Source organism: Drosophila montana, unplaced genomic scaffold (assembly GCF_035044405.1).
Source record: "Drosophila montana isolate Dmon_TW-CO22-7 unplaced genomic scaffold, ASM3504440v1 contig_1_1, whole genome shotgun sequence".
NCBI lineage: Eukaryota > Metazoa > Arthropoda > Insecta > Diptera > Drosophilidae > Drosophila > Drosophila montana.
The window spans coordinates 1,855,977-1,872,252 of NW_026996920.1; the positions used below are offsets into that span (position 1 = coordinate 1,855,977).

At 41.6% G+C, this 16,276-nt stretch overlaps 1 protein-coding gene across 5 annotated transcripts; it reads left to right on the forward strand.

Annotated features, from left to right (window-relative positions):
• The first annotated feature begins 937 nt into the window (after positions 1-937).
• LOC135426316 (uncharacterized) lies at positions 938-15,886 on the forward strand. Of its 5 annotated transcripts, none has more exons than XM_064679367.1 (3): positions 938-1,307; positions 4,399-5,373; positions 12,414-15,886. In XM_064679367.1, exons 2-3 carry the CDS (start codon positions 4,624-4,626, stop codon positions 13,692-13,694), a joined length of 2,031 nt encoding a protein of 676 aa, XP_064535437.1. In that variant the 5' UTR covers positions 938-1,307; positions 4,399-4,623; the 3' UTR covers positions 13,695-15,886. The 5 variants fall into 5 exon arrangements, with proteins under 5 accessions (XP_064535437.1, XP_064535438.1, XP_064535441.1 ...); XM_064679368.1 differs by having other exon boundaries at positions 938-1,295; XM_064679371.1 differs by lacking the exons at positions 938-1,307; positions 4,399-5,373 and adding an exon at positions 6,047-6,190.
• Positions 15,887-16,276: the final 390 nt, after the last annotated feature.

Here is a 16,276-nt window from a genome sequence, read left to right on the forward strand (position 1 = left end):
GATAGGAAGAGTAGCGCAGCACCTGCCTGGCACAGCGAACCACACATCCAACTCCCCATTCCCCTTCGTCGCCTACTCAGCTAACGAGCAAACAAAATTAAACAAAAACAAATATCTAAGCAATGGCAGATTGAGCCAAAATTCTATCAACCTATAGAAATTTTACTACGCCGTAGTAGAAATTTTTAGATGTATTTATTGTAGCGTTATTTTCTGCCCTCGTTCGTTCAACTCGACCTCGCAACAGCCGCCACCCGCTGCTCTATCGACTGGGTCCAAACCTGAACCGCTCCTGTCTACTTGTTTGTTTAATTTTTTGCCATTTCTGCTTCGCATTCTATTTGTTTGTTTGACTCGCTGCGCATGTGTTGGTGCCAAGAAGCAACTAGCGTTCGTGCGAGGGCTGTTAAATGGGCTTTGAAACATGCTCTCGTACTGGACATATACTATGTTAAAACTTATATTTATTTATAAACTATCGTACTAAATATAATATAAATATCTATAAGTATGTTTACTACTCACATGTACTCATATGCTTGTCATGATTACTGTTGATTATTCTTGGAACGCATTCACATACATGTATAGCTGCCCTCGTTTTTGTGTTTTGGCGCGTACTCTGTTGCTGTTGTTTTTTAAGCATGACAAAGCACCGTACAATTTCACAACAGCAACTTCATTATGATGTTCGGCTTGTTTTTCCACGAAACAACTGTTTACCGAACGTGGCGGCTCTGCCGCTGCAGACGTCAACAGCGCAGTGGTGGCGCTGTCTGTTCTCTGTGCATACATATGTATACGTGTGTGTGTGTGTGTGTGTGTGTGTGCGTACGTTGTGCTTGTTTCATTCAAACGTCCACCGAGAAATTTCATTTCAATACGCAGCCCAGCCAACGACGCGTCGCAGTCGTCGCATTTGTAGGTTCGTTACAAATCGATTTCGATAAGTTTGTCAGTGTTTGTCGGGAAAAAGCGACGCACAGTTTAGATTCAGACGTTAGCTGGTGTGGTTCGCGAGCGGTTGTATCAGAGAGAGAGTGCGATTTAGGCGCGCAGAAGAAACTAGCGGTAACGGTAACATCGCGGTGCTTCTGAATAACAAGTGCGGGGGAGGCGAGGTGCCATTAACAGCAGCAATCTGTCTGTTGTTCTCGTCGTCGTCGTCGTTGTTGTTGTTGTTGTTATTATTGTGTTTGCTGAACAAATAAAGGAAAAACAAATATGCCGATGAAGAAACGGCTCTAATATGTAGTTTCGAAAATGGAATGCTAAAATACAACAAATTCTGAAATGTAAAATAATATGTACGCACAAGCAAACTACGCTTTAAATATTTTAATACATTTAACATATATTTTAATATATTTATTTTTTTTTATTCACTATCTCCTCTCACTGTGTCCGTTCGAGTGTTTACGGTTTGTTTTTTACGTGCCTTGAAATTTATTTTTAAGTTTTTGATCCGATTTTTTGTTGTTTACTTTTTGCGTTGTTTGATTTGTTTTGGCTCTACGACTATTTTCTTGAATTTCGAAAATGACACAAGTGGAAGGCAGGCAAAAAACGTTTGTCATACGAACAACTCTTACGTCTATTATCATACATACATATGTATAACCGGGTTTTATGTTTTTGTTTTGAACTATGGCAACTCACGCCACACACATACGTCATATATGCATGATTAGTGAGAGTTCACTTTTTAGCTCGTAATTCATAATAAACATTATTATCGAGTACTTTGTGGGAAGCAAGTTGTTTCTGGTTGTAAAATAGAATATTTTGTAAGGAATTTCTTTGCAATTAAGGAATTAACACTAATACCAACCCGAATAAGCAATAAAGTGAAGTTAATTATGTTTAATAAATGATCTTCATAAATATTTATGAAAATAACTCAAAATACCAAGTATAATACTTGAATTGAATGTGGAAAGTTTAATTGCAATAAAAAGTTTATAAATAAAAAATCCCAATCAGAAAGATTCAACTGATTTACTTATAAATAAACAAACAAGCACGCTAATGAATTTGTGGAAAACCCAATGTCATAAACTTCTACAAACTAGTGAAAAAAAAACCCTAGAATACCGTGTAATTCCGTGCAATCCCATAAAACTATGCTACCTTCAAAAACACAGCCGCGACAGCTACACTGAAAAAAACATATAAGCAAATGCTTAAAATCGACCAAATATATTCCCAACTAAAGACAAAGTGCACTAAAAACAACATTAAGTGAGCGTTTTTTAATTAATTGAACGCTGAATCAACAAAATTAAATGCAGAGCCAAGTGAATATTGCAACAAACTATAAAAACTGTGCACCTTCAATTTCCATTGTTTTTCCCGATGATTTTGTCTGTGCGCGAGTGTGTGTGTGTGTGTGTGTGGCTTTGTGTACTCGCTTACCGTTATGATTCACCCAGCTGTTTGCGCAGCAGCATTTGCGCTCTGCGCAAATGTTCTGAGCAAAGGCATTAATACGTATACTAAGGCATTTATTAAATGCAATGCGTGCTAAGCTAAATAATCAAGCGAACAGTCGCGACGCCGAACAAACGAACAACTTACCAGGAAGCAAATCGGGCGACAAAGATAGATGTCAAATCGAGATGTCGCACACATACATACATACATAAATACATGCATACATATGCATGTGTGTGTAAATAGCCCGCCGCGCAGTGCGGCCGAATGAAAGCGCACGTGTCCCTGCTTAATTATGTCTGTGTGTGTGTGTAAAAAGCTTCCGTCTATTGTGAATAACTGGACTGTTATCGATGTTGTTATTTTCGCTGTGACTTGTGACATTTGCACAAACGTTTACATGCCAAGAGAATTTCTTTCGAAAATGTTTATTCATGGCCAGGAAAAGCGACGAACGGTTCGTCATTTACGGCGGACACAGCGTGCGCTCGTTCAACGACGTGAAAAACAACGTTGAGTCTTTTCCGAACAATCGTTTAATATGTGCAAATATCTAGACTAAGTATGAGTAGCCCATAAGATTGTGAATACATTGTGTCCACGAACTTCAATAGGGATCACAGAAAGGTTTTGTTTTTAGTCAAGCATAAAAGTACACTTATGTATATGTTTGTGTACATGTCTTAAGTCACATCAAGGAAGAGTTTTTTATCCGATCTGTTGTCAAAAAACAACAACTTTTCTTCTGAAAAAATAGTGTTTTAAATTGATGATCGACTGGGAGTTCTTATTTAGTCATTGCATTTTATACTCTACCCACAAAGTTGAAAATAGTGTATATTGGTTTTGTGCAATGTTCATCTGTTTGTCCGCTTGAACTATGTTTTAGTTCGATTGGGGCGCTATTGGGGTCATGGGGTCATTGAATATGCATGGGTCAGGTAAAGTGTTTAGACAATTTGTCAATAATCCATAAATCCAACAATTGTCGAGAAAAGAAAATTAATGGAAATAAACTGTGATAGCTAATAACGTAAATAGCAAATTGGCTAAAGCTCGTTATGTTTTTCGCGCGAATCGATGCAACGCGCTGCAGCTCAACCCCCGCCCAATCGACTGAGAGGCGCAGTCGTATGACGCACAAATACAACCTAGGCCTATAGACTTAGACTATCATTCAATATGAGGAAGAAAAGACTCTGAACAGAATACCCTGTAATGCTTATTGCTGTCAACAAAGAGAAACCCGAAACGGCTTATGCAATGCATGGTTAGTTTGACGAAATTGAAGAGATAAGGGTCTATAAAGACTTTTTAGACTAGTCGGGTTAATCTTACAGGGTATTCTATTAGTAGTTTAATTAGAGTCCATTTCAACCGTAATTTTGTATAGAACTTATTCCATTTTCATGATCGTGATATTGTATAAAACTTAATAGATTTACATGATTGTGTGTGGTTAAAACAGACCGGAAGCAATTTACGAGTTTAGACGCTGACTAGTTAGAATGATTAGCTAAATATCACACCTAGCATGATTCTACGATTAATTAAAGAGGCGAGATTAATCAACTGAAGTTTGTTGATAATCAGGATCCTAGTTTATTGAAAGCAGGACAGATTTAATAGGATAGTTCGGACAAAAGATATAGAAAGAATCTTGTTGTAGTCAATAAAAATTGTATCACTATAAATCCAGTAAAAATTCCATTCTCCTATCCCAAAGCCGAACAAATCTTAGATCAAGTTAAAAGCAAGCAACATATTTGGCCAATTGCATTATGACGAAGTTCCAAATCAAATTCCAAACCGCATTCGACCTACAGTAAAGAGAGTTGGAATAAAACCCTTTTTTCTTTTTCTTTCTTTCGGGAAGCTATTTGTGATTAAGATTGTGATGATTTTATCACTCATTAAACACAATCAAACTAATAACGAAATTGAACTTGTTTCCCTCGATTACAGTGTCGCGAGAGTATGACCAAAAGCCAGGTGATAAAATGTTGATTGAATGCATTTCGCGCAGCATTCCCTAAACGAATAGAACAGGAGAAAAAGTACTGAGATCCCGAAGAAATATAAACCTTATCAATCGAGTAATTGCCAAGGAACCAAACCCACCCACCGCCGAGTAAGCAGCTAGTGGAGAGTGGAGAGCGGAGAAGCAAAGAGATTTGCGTGGAACAGCAAATGAACTTCAAACCGGATAGCTTTGTAACCGCCCAAAACGTGCATCATCCTTACCATCAGCGAGAGCGACACAACATCCCACTGCCGCCCAACTACGGAAGGCAATCGGCAGTCGCGGTGGGGATCGAGATCGCCATCGGGTCAGGCGGTGGCAGGAGCAGCGGCGTCGGAAGCAGTTCACCTAAAATCATGGAATGGACCAACGATGATGCATTAGAGCTTATCGAACAGTATCGCTGCCACACCGAGCTGTGGAATCGCGCTGACCCCAAGTACAAGGATAAGCTGTGCCGCTTCCGGGCGTGGTCCGAGATCGCCGATCGCTTTGGCTGCAGCAAGGCCGAGGTGGAGCGCAAGATGAACGTCCTGCTCACCCAGTACAGGCGCGAGAAGCACAAGATGTTTGTCAAAATCTACCAAGGTATACAGCCTAATCCGTCCAAGTGGTATGCCTTCAAGCGTTTCGACTTCATGGAAGCCGGCGGCGGCAGCCTCAGCGGACTGCCCACCAGCGCCACAGTCGGTGGCATAGCCACCTCCTCCTCCACCTCCACGCACAACGGACTCAATGGCCTGGCCGCTGCAGCGGTCGCCGCCGCTGCCTACGACAGCAGCACCATCGCCGCGGCGGCCAACGGCGGAGCCACCGGCCCGATTGGGTGTGCTGGTGGTGCCACGACAACCGCAACTGGAGCGCCTGCATCGCAGCACAGACGCATCAAAACCAAAGAGCTGAAATATTTTGGAGCGGTGAGTAATCGGCGCAAAAAATAACCGAATGCGTAAGCGTTTCTTCCAATGACAAAGACCCAAACAGTGACAAACAAACAGCAGAGCGGAGAGCGGAGAGCGACGGCAACCATTGACTAGCCAAGCGGACCTTTAACCCATTCGTGCCCCAGGGGTTCGGATCACCCCTTCGGGTGTTCGTTCTGTTTGGCCATGAACATGACTAGCACAAATACGAATTTAGAATAGATGCAATCTTGTGCTATTATCTTCCGTTTTTCATTATTTTCATAATTATCAAAAGTGCACATTTAGCATTATTTTTTATAAACACTTGAAGCTCACTTCCCTTTTTTCAATCATATTTATGAAGTTTCAAATGCCCGAGGATTAAATTCATAAAATATTAATGTTTATACAATATATTTGCCTATGCCTGTGTGTGTGTACACATACACACACACACACTGGTATTCACTCTCGTTGTCATTCGGGTGTTAATTTCAATCAAAAGCGCAAAGTTAACTGTGCTGAATACGCTGACTGAGAGTCAAATGAAACGCCATGTGCGCAAGTGACTTGCTGTTTCTGCTGCCGTCAGCGAGAGAGAGAGGGAGAGGGTGAGAGCAGCAGCATTTGCCTCTCCTGTCTCTCTCACAATTTTTGTCCGGATCGTTTTGTGTGTGTGCGTGCGTGTGTGTGTGTTTGTGCCGTGTATGTGTTCTGTTGTTGACGATCAAAACAGAATTAAAATTTTACGCATAAATTTTTCTTAGGAACTTGCCGTTGTGTGCGTGAGGTATTGCCCTGACTTACGCGAGAATCTGTGCATATGTATGTTTGTATATATATATTTAAATCATGTGCACTGTGTGCGTGAGTTGTTTTTATGTATTTGCTTTGTCGCGCCAAGCAAGCAAGCTTTCGTTGCCGATGAGGGGAACGAGCGCTGCTGACATTTCGTCGCCGTTGTCGCTCACATGCTCTGTTTTTGTCTGATGAAATGTTTGTTTTGCACGGCAAAATGCGCGTAGCACTTGCTATCGTTGTTGTGATGTTTTGGTTTGTGGTTGCCCCGTGGCCTCCCTTGTGCCCCTCTCATACACTCTTGTGCATGAATGTGTGTGCGTCTATAAAAACATCTGTATGTATGTACGTAAGTATGCATACATATGTATGTATGTGTGTTGATTGTAATTCGTTTGCTGTTCATTTTCCTTGTGCGCTTTTGTTTTTATTTTTACTTGGGCCTGTGGTTTTCATTTGTTTTGTAGTACGGTTGCCGCCGTTGTTGTTTTTGCTGTTTCTCTTCTGTTTGTCAGAGTTATCAAAACAAAATGCCAGCAAGCAGCAGTATTGTTGTAGTTGTTCGATGCTCCTGTTTTCATTTGTTTTGCTGTTATTTCTAAAAAATAAATATAGTTTTGTTCTTCGTAAGAATTGGATATTGACAGAGTGAGTGGGCGTGGCAATGGTAACGCAAGCGATTTGTCCAGATACTCTACTCGTTATTATTATTACTCTTGTAGCGTACATATGTATACTTTACTATTTTTCCAGAGGAAAACATAAAATTGCATTCTTCTCCATGGCCACCCCTCGAACTTTTAACACCTTGCTCGCCTACACCTTACACTTTTTACTGTCTTCTCATGGCTGAGTTGTTTTTGTTTTTCTTCATTATTTGGGCGTGCAGGCAACAGCAGTGATGACGCTCACGCCCACTATGCTACCCCAAATCGCATATGCACGTATGTATGTATGTATGTACATATGATTGTAAATTGTGTGTACGTAATTTTGCCCATATTTTACAACTGTTTTGTTGTGGAATTTTCTCCAAGACACCAAATAACAACAATATGTTTACCTTGTTGTTGCTGGGACTCGCGGCCCGCAATGTTGTGGTTATGCCAGGCGGCGACGTTGACGTGGACTTGGCGCTGCGCTGCGTTACCGCCGCCACACGCGTTGACTGCATTTTGATACCGTTGCCCTGCCCCTCAAATTTCATATTCTTGTCCCTAATCCCCTTTCCGTTTGTTTGTGTTTATAAAATGCACGCCTGTTTCCTATTGTTCCTGTAGATGGAGCAGAAGCAACTGTTGTTGCTGTGTTTGTAATTTGCGTGTTTTGTTTTCTCTCGCATGCGCTTTTATGAAATGCCTGGTGCGGGTACCCCCCGCAGCGCGGCGGGTTTGAAAAGTGCAAACGCAAATAAGAAGCAGTAGTCGAAGCAGCAGCAGCAGCAGCAGCAGCAGCAGCAGCAGCAGCAGCAGTAAGCAATGCAACCGAAAGCAGCGCAGCAGACTGCGACGGCGACGTCGACAGCGACTGCGACTGTGACGCCAGCGTTCGGTTTTGTTTACTCATTCATCGCAAAGTTGCTTAGCTATGCGCGCAGCGTTGCCAGCTTGGCTGAAAATCGACTTCGACGGTGGGGTAAGGTCCACATTAAAAGGCGAGCTGGCCGTTTGTTTTCGCGAAAGTTTTGCAAGAATTTTGGCTATTTTGGAGCATTTACTTGAAAGCGTGTCTTTCAACGGAACTTACGAGCGCGATTATAAATATCTTCTGGTAAGCGTTAGCTTAGAAGCGCGGAATGATAATAGGTGTGAAACCTATTTAATCAATTGATTCTACAAACATCATACACAAATATCGTTGTCACGCCGAAAGGTAAATGGCCTCGTATAACTAACCAAATATTAAATATCCGTAACTACTCGCTTTTTTGGACGTAAAGTAAGACGCTCATTTTTATTAAGGTTGTTTCACCAAGATGTACACATACATATGGTATTTTTAACCCGGAAGGATTACTCCAACTAGTCCTTTAACTTCTCCAGTACATCTTCCATTCCTCTCTCAACATAAAGATAATAACGTCATATTATGAATATCGTCCGATATTTCTATAAAGTTTTTTACGTGCTCAATGTTTTTTCAATTACCTCGGTATGTTTAAGTGCTTAAGCCCACCAAATCCAAAAAATCGCACGAAACTCTCTTATTCTGATTGTTTTTGGTGACTTGAAGAAGGAAAGAAATATGGGGAATTTTGTTATGCATAAGCAATTCATTCATTCATAATTCATTATTTTTGAACGATCGTTCCTATGACAGCTATGTACATATAATATATATCGGTCCGATTCGGCCGACTCCGACAAAAGTGGTGCCTGGTACAAAAAGACGAACATATGTATGGAAAGTTTCGTGACTGTAGAACTATAGACTATAGAGTCTAATTTGCACAGAAATAGACTATCAAGGTTTTATCGACTCGGGTAGTGATCAAGAATATACAAAGATATATATATATACCTTATGGGGTCGAAGACGTCGCTTTGTATGCGTTAAACATTTCCTGACCAATTTATAATATCCTGACGACAAATTTAAAATTATCGTAACTATTAAAATAGTGACTCTAAAACTGTAACCACAAAGTAGCTATTTCGAATAGTGAATCTCTAAAGAGCAGATATTAGTAGTCTACCCGTAAAAGTTAATCACTTTCCTTGAAACTGTGGGAGATATATGTACATAGATCGCCCAGTACTCGGTCCTGCCGTATTGGAGAATAATAATATAGAAATGTTCAATCTGTTGGTTCTGACCGATTAACTAACTGATTGGTGATCATCGACCAGCCCAAAACTGTAGCTGCTAGGATATTTTTCCTGCAGTTACCTTACAGGATGGAGGTGCCGTCTACCATGGAAAATGCGGTTCAAAGGTTAAATAGTTGAAGTTTATTCCAAAGTTCTTCCACCAAAAGCATGGCCAAATCCAAATCCAATTTTCACAAAGATATTTGAAAATGAATTTGACGACGATAAGATGGTAAACAAAAAAGTTTCACATTATCGTTTTAACGCAATTTTTCCACACTTGCGGGTGGAATTTCGTTTTAGAGGTAACTGAAATAAAAATTTCAGCTTTCTAGCTCTTAAGGTTTGAACTGTGCGTGTTGATCACCAATCAGTTAGTTAGTTAGGACAAACAGTTTTGTGTTTAGGGTTGAAAATCCTTCACAGCTCTGATTTGTTAGCCTGCTGGAAACTGGTGAAAAAGTGTGACTATTCAAAGGACCGACTATGATGACGCGAAGCTCATTCACAGTTGGGCGACGTGACGGCGACAAAATTGATGCAGTTTGATGCAGTTTTATGAATGTGAGTGTATTAGTTTCGGGTTTGTTGTGCAAAAATATCATTGGCGTAGAAAAAAGGGGAGAGAGGGGTGGGTAGAACAGCTCCATATGTGGTGCCAAAAGGATTAGACAACACGGTGTGTAGCGTAGTTGTTGTGGGTTATTTATTCGTTGGATTGCATGATAATCAGTTTGTTTACATTTTTCAGTTGCACACGTACACACATGCAGCGAGAGTAAATTTTCTACATACATAAAATCACATACACGTGAACGTAAAGATACACATGGCTACGTACATGCATATATATATACACTGAGAGAGAGTTAATTTTGTTAGCGGCTCCGTCTGCTGCTGCAGCACGCAAAAACAAGTCAGACACGCACACATGCACGCTAGCTGTAACTACGTAAACAACAACCAAAAACAGCTGCAGCAATAAAAATAACAACAAAGCAAAACGGCAAACGACACAAACAACGAATAGCAGTTCGGTAGTTGTTTTTGTGAATCGTAGAAAGTTCTAGGCGCCAGAGACATGACGATTCAGGCCCCAAAGAGTATAGGCAAATAGAGTGAGAGGAGAATGATCGCCGATGACTGTGTACATTAGCATATTGTCGTACGCCCCACCAACGTGGGGTAGGTTGTTAATATTAATGAACTGCTGCTGTGTAGCTTTTCATCTTTCCTGCTCGCTCTGCTTCTTCCACGTACGAGATGGGCTGCCTATATTTTCATGACTTCCAACTGTTAAGCGCCGCTCGCAGATACGATCTCTCTTTTTTTCTTACTCTCTCCCACTCGGCACACACATGCACACACACACATACAAGATAATGCGATAACACAACAACAAAAAGCATAGATCTCTCTCGCTCTCTCTCTTTGGTGATTGCTCTCGCCTCTCTTTGGCTGTGACGATATGATGTCGCTTTTCAAAACTTACTACGCCGCTAGAATATTTGGACAATGTGAGTTGCGTTGTCGTCGCTGTCGTGTCGTTCGATCGCAACAATAAAAGTATTTACCAAACGCACAATTACGCATTAAAAATAATAAATACATAAGTGTAATATCTGCACTATGCATTGCAACAACGGTAACAGCACCAAAAATAACCCACCTGCGGTATCGTCGCAACGTAGGACAGCTGCTGAAGCACCGACACCAACAAAAACTGTACTAAATATGCTTGAATACAATTTCCTCTTCTATTCCAATATATTATTGTCTTGTGACTCTTTCGATTGTAGCACTTGCTCAGTTTTTTTTGTAAAGGGTGTGTTGAATCTGTGAATGTGTATGTAACTTGCAGAAGCAGAAGTCTTCGGGTATACACAAGATAGGCATTACATATGGAATGTCGTTCCTCGCACAAATCAAAAATATTGAAATCTGTATCTGAATGGCGACACCTGTTCGTCTTTTGGCAGGTTGAATTCCAGGCCGTTTAGTTGTTGGTCGAGCCAAGTGCAGATTCTTAACTCGTATTGATTTTGGATAAAATATACACAAACTATTACCATACGAATATGGAGACCTTGGTCATTGAGAACAAGATTACACTTCAAAGAAAATATAAATCTTCGTTCCTTCGATGTCAAGGAAAGTTGTCAATGTAAGCCTCCACAGACTTATTTTAACTCCCCAGCCCCTTGTGCAGTGCACCAACTGATCTATCTTTTAGTTAGACATGCTGTAGGCCTAGTTGTCGAAGTAGTTTTGTTAGAGGAATTGGACGTAATCAGTAAATGATCTTCCCTGCCTTTATCTTCTCTACATGCTTTTCGGCATATATTCCTTGAAGATCTTCGTTAACCATGGCAAGATAACACACCTTGTCGCATGGCTGGTCTTTTGTTTTTTTTTTAAGCTCTCTTATTTGTATCTCCATCTTACTCAGCATCTAGATAAGTAAGTCTGTATGGGCAGCTCCAGACACTCCCGACTGCTTTCTACAGAGTAGTCCTAATTAGGCTGGTTTCTTCAGCGCTGCTAGTTAGTATCTCGCAGAATTTATTCCAGGATTCCCTTTTCGGCAACTTCCTTAAACTTTTATACTTTCCAAAGGAGAGACCCGAAGCGTCTTAATCTTCTGTCGTTTACTTATGTGTGCATTCTTGTAAGACCTTCTCGTTTCCTTCCTCATCTATCCGAGCGCTGTGCTCCCATGAATTTTGATTACGGTTTCATATCTTATTAATCCTCGAGCACATTTTAAATGTGTTACATCTCTGCATATCTTTTTTGGAGCAGAACTGCCGGACAACGCTAGAAAACTTCCAGAGAGGTCCCTTATGATTTACGTATGGGGTTGACCTCTCCTTGTCCCAATTAAACATGGTTCACTTTCTAATTGTGATCTATGGAGGTTCACTTGACGTGCCATTGGACGATATTCAAGAAGAAGTATAAGAATCTTATTGTGATTTGCTGACAGAACAAATATCCTATTTTCGATTTGTTAATGCTCGAAAACTTCTGGCATTAAACCCAAAGGGGGGTCATGGAGAGCGATTTGATAACGAGAATGGGAAAAACACTGTCAAAGAATTAATCATAGTCAGTTCCAAATGGGACTGGGAGTATTATACGGGAACAATTTAGCCAACACCTATTAAGCTATAGAAACAAATTAGAATATCTTTTTAGTTTCATAATATCACCTTTTTTTTTTTAATAAGTTAGCGATTATCTCGTTCTTCAGAAATGTAGATTAAAAAGGCGGGTGCTTAACAGTAGCGGGGAGCATCGACCTTGTTGTGGGGCCATGGGTTTTATCTTGATATGAATTGAGTCATAAAGCTGAGTCTTATTTTAGTGGTGTATTTTTGACAGTCGCATTGATTTTGACCGTGGCAATAGCTTATATTTTGTCTTACCTTGTTTCGTTTGCAGATGGGCCTGAATATACCCATGCTGATAGCAAGTAGTCAAACACAGCTGGACAACTGGAACACTGCGGGCCAGTACTCGCCTCCGATAGGCAGTGCCGGCGGCGGACCCGGAGGCGGCATACCCAATTCTCAGCCGCAGCAGCTGCGCGTTGCTCTGCCCATGTCTTATGGCGGTGCCAGTGGCACGCCCTACACGGTCGGAGGCGGCGGCGGCGGCGGCAGCAGCAGCAGCGAGTTCCAGCCAAGTCCGCACAAGACCGTCGACACGTCGGATAACGAAGACAATACCATGAGGGACGAGGCGGCGGTGACAGCGACAGCCACAGCGCTCGGACAGCTGGCGGCCAAAGTGGAACGCCGCTCGCCGATCTCCTCCAACATGGGCGGAGGCAGAGGCAGCGAAGACGGTGGCTTGAGTAGCACGCACGGTGCCCCCGAAAATCCTGGCAGTGATCAAGCGCTGGTTGCAGCTGCCTTGAGCGAGGCCGGGTCTAGTCCAATACCCAACACCAACACGAACATGCACGAGGCGCACAAGAATCATCTGCTAAAGTCGAGTCCTGTGTCAGCACGTGCGGCAACCCCTCGTCATGCACACGAGCAACTGCATCATGGCCACCATACGCTGCAGCATCATGCTCATGGCCAGCACCAGGATGAGCTGGACATCAAGCAGGAGCTGGTTGACTACTTTCATCCGCCGTCCGTGTCCGCAGCTCCACCACCGCCAGACTCGCATCGTTCCTATAGCTCGGCCGGCGAGGAAAGTCGCCTCCATTTGGACATGGCGCAGGATCTGCGTGTGGCCCAGGCCAAGGCGCAGGCCAACTTTGGCTCCTTCGTTCTGCCCCCGCGTAGTAGCAGCGCGCAGATGGCGGCAGCCGCCGCGGCAGCCTCCATGCCCCTGAACATGCGCAAGCTAACTGCAGCTTCGAGTGCCGGACACATGCTTATGAACTCGCTGCTTAGTTCGCGGGAGAGCATGTCCGATGCGGACGGCGACGTTGACAACGATGAGGCCACAGAATCGGCGGCCAGTCCTGGTCACATCAAGAGCAGCGTTTCGGCACAGGACGCCAGCTCCGCGGCGGCGGCAGCCGCTGCTCTATACGCAGAGAGTCTCAGCCGGGACGATTGCGATTTTGTTGGCTCCAATGTGTCCATGAAGCTGCGCACAATGGACCGTACACAACGCATCATCGCCGAGAAACTAATCAGCGAGGTGCTCTTCTTTGGGCAGTTCAACGAGCTGGAACGAACGGCGTGCATCCAGCCCAAGTGACAGCGACGTCCAAGGAAGTGGACGAGCGTGGGACGAGTAGGTTTAGGTACGGGCAAGGGTATTACATCAGAGAATGGAATGGCATCGGGATTGGAAATGGCTTGGAACATGGCAAATAGACAAAATGAAATTTCACTGTGAAATAGCCAAGAAAACTAACCACAAAAACAAAACAAACAAACAAACAGTACAATTTACTTTTAGTTCAACAGGGCCTACGGGCTCATCTGTACAAAGCACATGGGGCAGCGTTACTTAGAACCAGAAAGCGGATGAACATGAACATGAACATGAACAGGATATATGGCCTGGTATGGAAAGCAATCGGATTGGAAGCAACGTAACCAAAACAAGATGTTCACTTCCGAGCCGTTGAAACGGTTTCCAACTGGCTAGAAAAGCAAAACTAACAATAGCACCACAACTAACCGACAGAATCTCAGTATTACTTATAAAATACATAAACACGTGTAGTAAGTGTATATACAGCACCTACGACGATATCATAGGGGGAAACTCAAAAAGCATTTGCCATGTTGGGCCTCTTAGCAACGATCCGACCATGTCCAGTGGGCTTTTTATTTTAATGGTAGGCCCAATACATGTAGGCGCAGTTAAGAGACGGAGAAGAACTTTATAAAAGAGCCCACGTTGGGCGTAAAATTACGAAAGACAAAGCCAGTTGCTGGTTAAGTGCTGATAGTTAGCAATTTTGTAAATCCAAAAACTCGTCTGTTGGGTTTCAAGGATAATCAACGCACTTGGGGAAAATGCATATGTATATATATATATATATAAATACCAACATGTACAGATCTATATGTTTTATAGTTAGTAGTGTTATATATCAATGTACCTTATTTTAAAACTAAAAAGTTTTTGTAGTCATTTAAGTCTGGTCGTTAACTTACAAACACCAACCAATACAGCAACTGAAACCAACCAACATAAGATATGTAACAAAACAAAACAAAACAGATGAAGAGTGTGTGTGAATGAATAAATTTGTATAACTAAAGCTATGCAGATCGTCGTCACTAGTTTGTTAAAAAAAAAACCAAACCAACAAAAACACAAAATACACTATTATAAATAAATATTGTAATATTATTGTACATTATTATGCGTGCATGTTCACTAGGCCCTAATGATGTTTGCATAATGTTTAAGTAGACCTATATATACAAAGCAAGAAAAAACTGAAATGATGAAAAACATTAAATTTATTTATAAAACAAAAAAAAACCAAAATCCACAAATTAGTCATATAAATTATAGAAAAGACTAAACTTTGCACGAACCCTGCACATATTGGTCTGGTCGAGCCTTTGTCCATACTTTTAAGTAATCGTCAGCTGTTTTTCAACAGATTTGAGCTTGTTTTGGGAACTTCTTTAACTCTGTTTACAAAGTAAATGAGTAAGAACGTTGCTGAGAAATTAACTGAGTTCAAGTCCCTGCTTTGGAGTTCCAGTATTGGAGTCATCAGCCCAATCAAAAAGACTTTTTCGACTGATCTAAGCTGTTATAAAACTAAGCACAGTTTTGCTCAGAAGGTTCCGCCAAAGACAATATAATAACTAAGATAAGAAACGCCCATACATTTGACTGCGACGCAAAATTTCTAGCCTGGCTTCTCATCTGGCTTTTCCCACTTCAAACGACATGCCAGCCGACTGGCTCTTCGCTCTTTAAAAGCCAGACGAACGACGCCGAGGTTGCGGCTTGTTGATGCTGCCACGAGCAACGAAGTGACTTGCCAGCCTGCCTTCAGCAAGGCTGGTCAATGGTGCTCTGCGTCGATTCGTTCGGCCCTCATAGAGCCGAAGCTGAGAGTACATTATATAATATTATTAGCTTTTTCGCTCTTTCAGTTGTAAGAGCGCAATGATACTGATTTCCTTTTTGTTCTTAGTTTACAGAAAATCAAGCTGCATAGTAGCATTTTGTTGTATGGCGTTACTCATCTTAGTGTTTATATTGTCTTCGGTTCCACCAAGAATAATATAAATACTATATTATTTAAAAGACAATATAAATACTATATTATTTTTATTATTTATATTGTCTTTGGTCCCACCCAGCTACGACGCTTCTACGTGTGTACAACGTCAGGCAGTCTGTCTGTTCGCCCTTATGAACTGCACTTTTAAGGCCTGGCAAAAGAAATAAATATTTATATGTATGTCAAATGTTTTTACACGGACTTTTTCAATTTTGTGATTTCAGATGGTTTCCATAAATGTCGTGATACGAAGTACACTCTTTTAAATGGCTTTGTGCACATGTTTGTAATATGCATAAGAAGGTTTTTTTGGTAAAGGTATATTGATGCTCTACCTTAGCATCTTAGCTTAGTTTAAAATAGTTTCCAGTCGGCGCTCGCTACTGTTTGCCAAAACGTGGTAAGTTGGATTTGGTGGGTGAATATTTATTTCCAAGGATCTATATAATTTGAAAAAAATCATTTGAGACGTGCTTCACACTTTTCGCAGAACCCAAGCTTCCTCGGCGAAGAGTGCAATTCAAAGATATTTTTGGTGAAGTTTTAAGTTTTACCCGATTTGCTTCAAACTTATTTT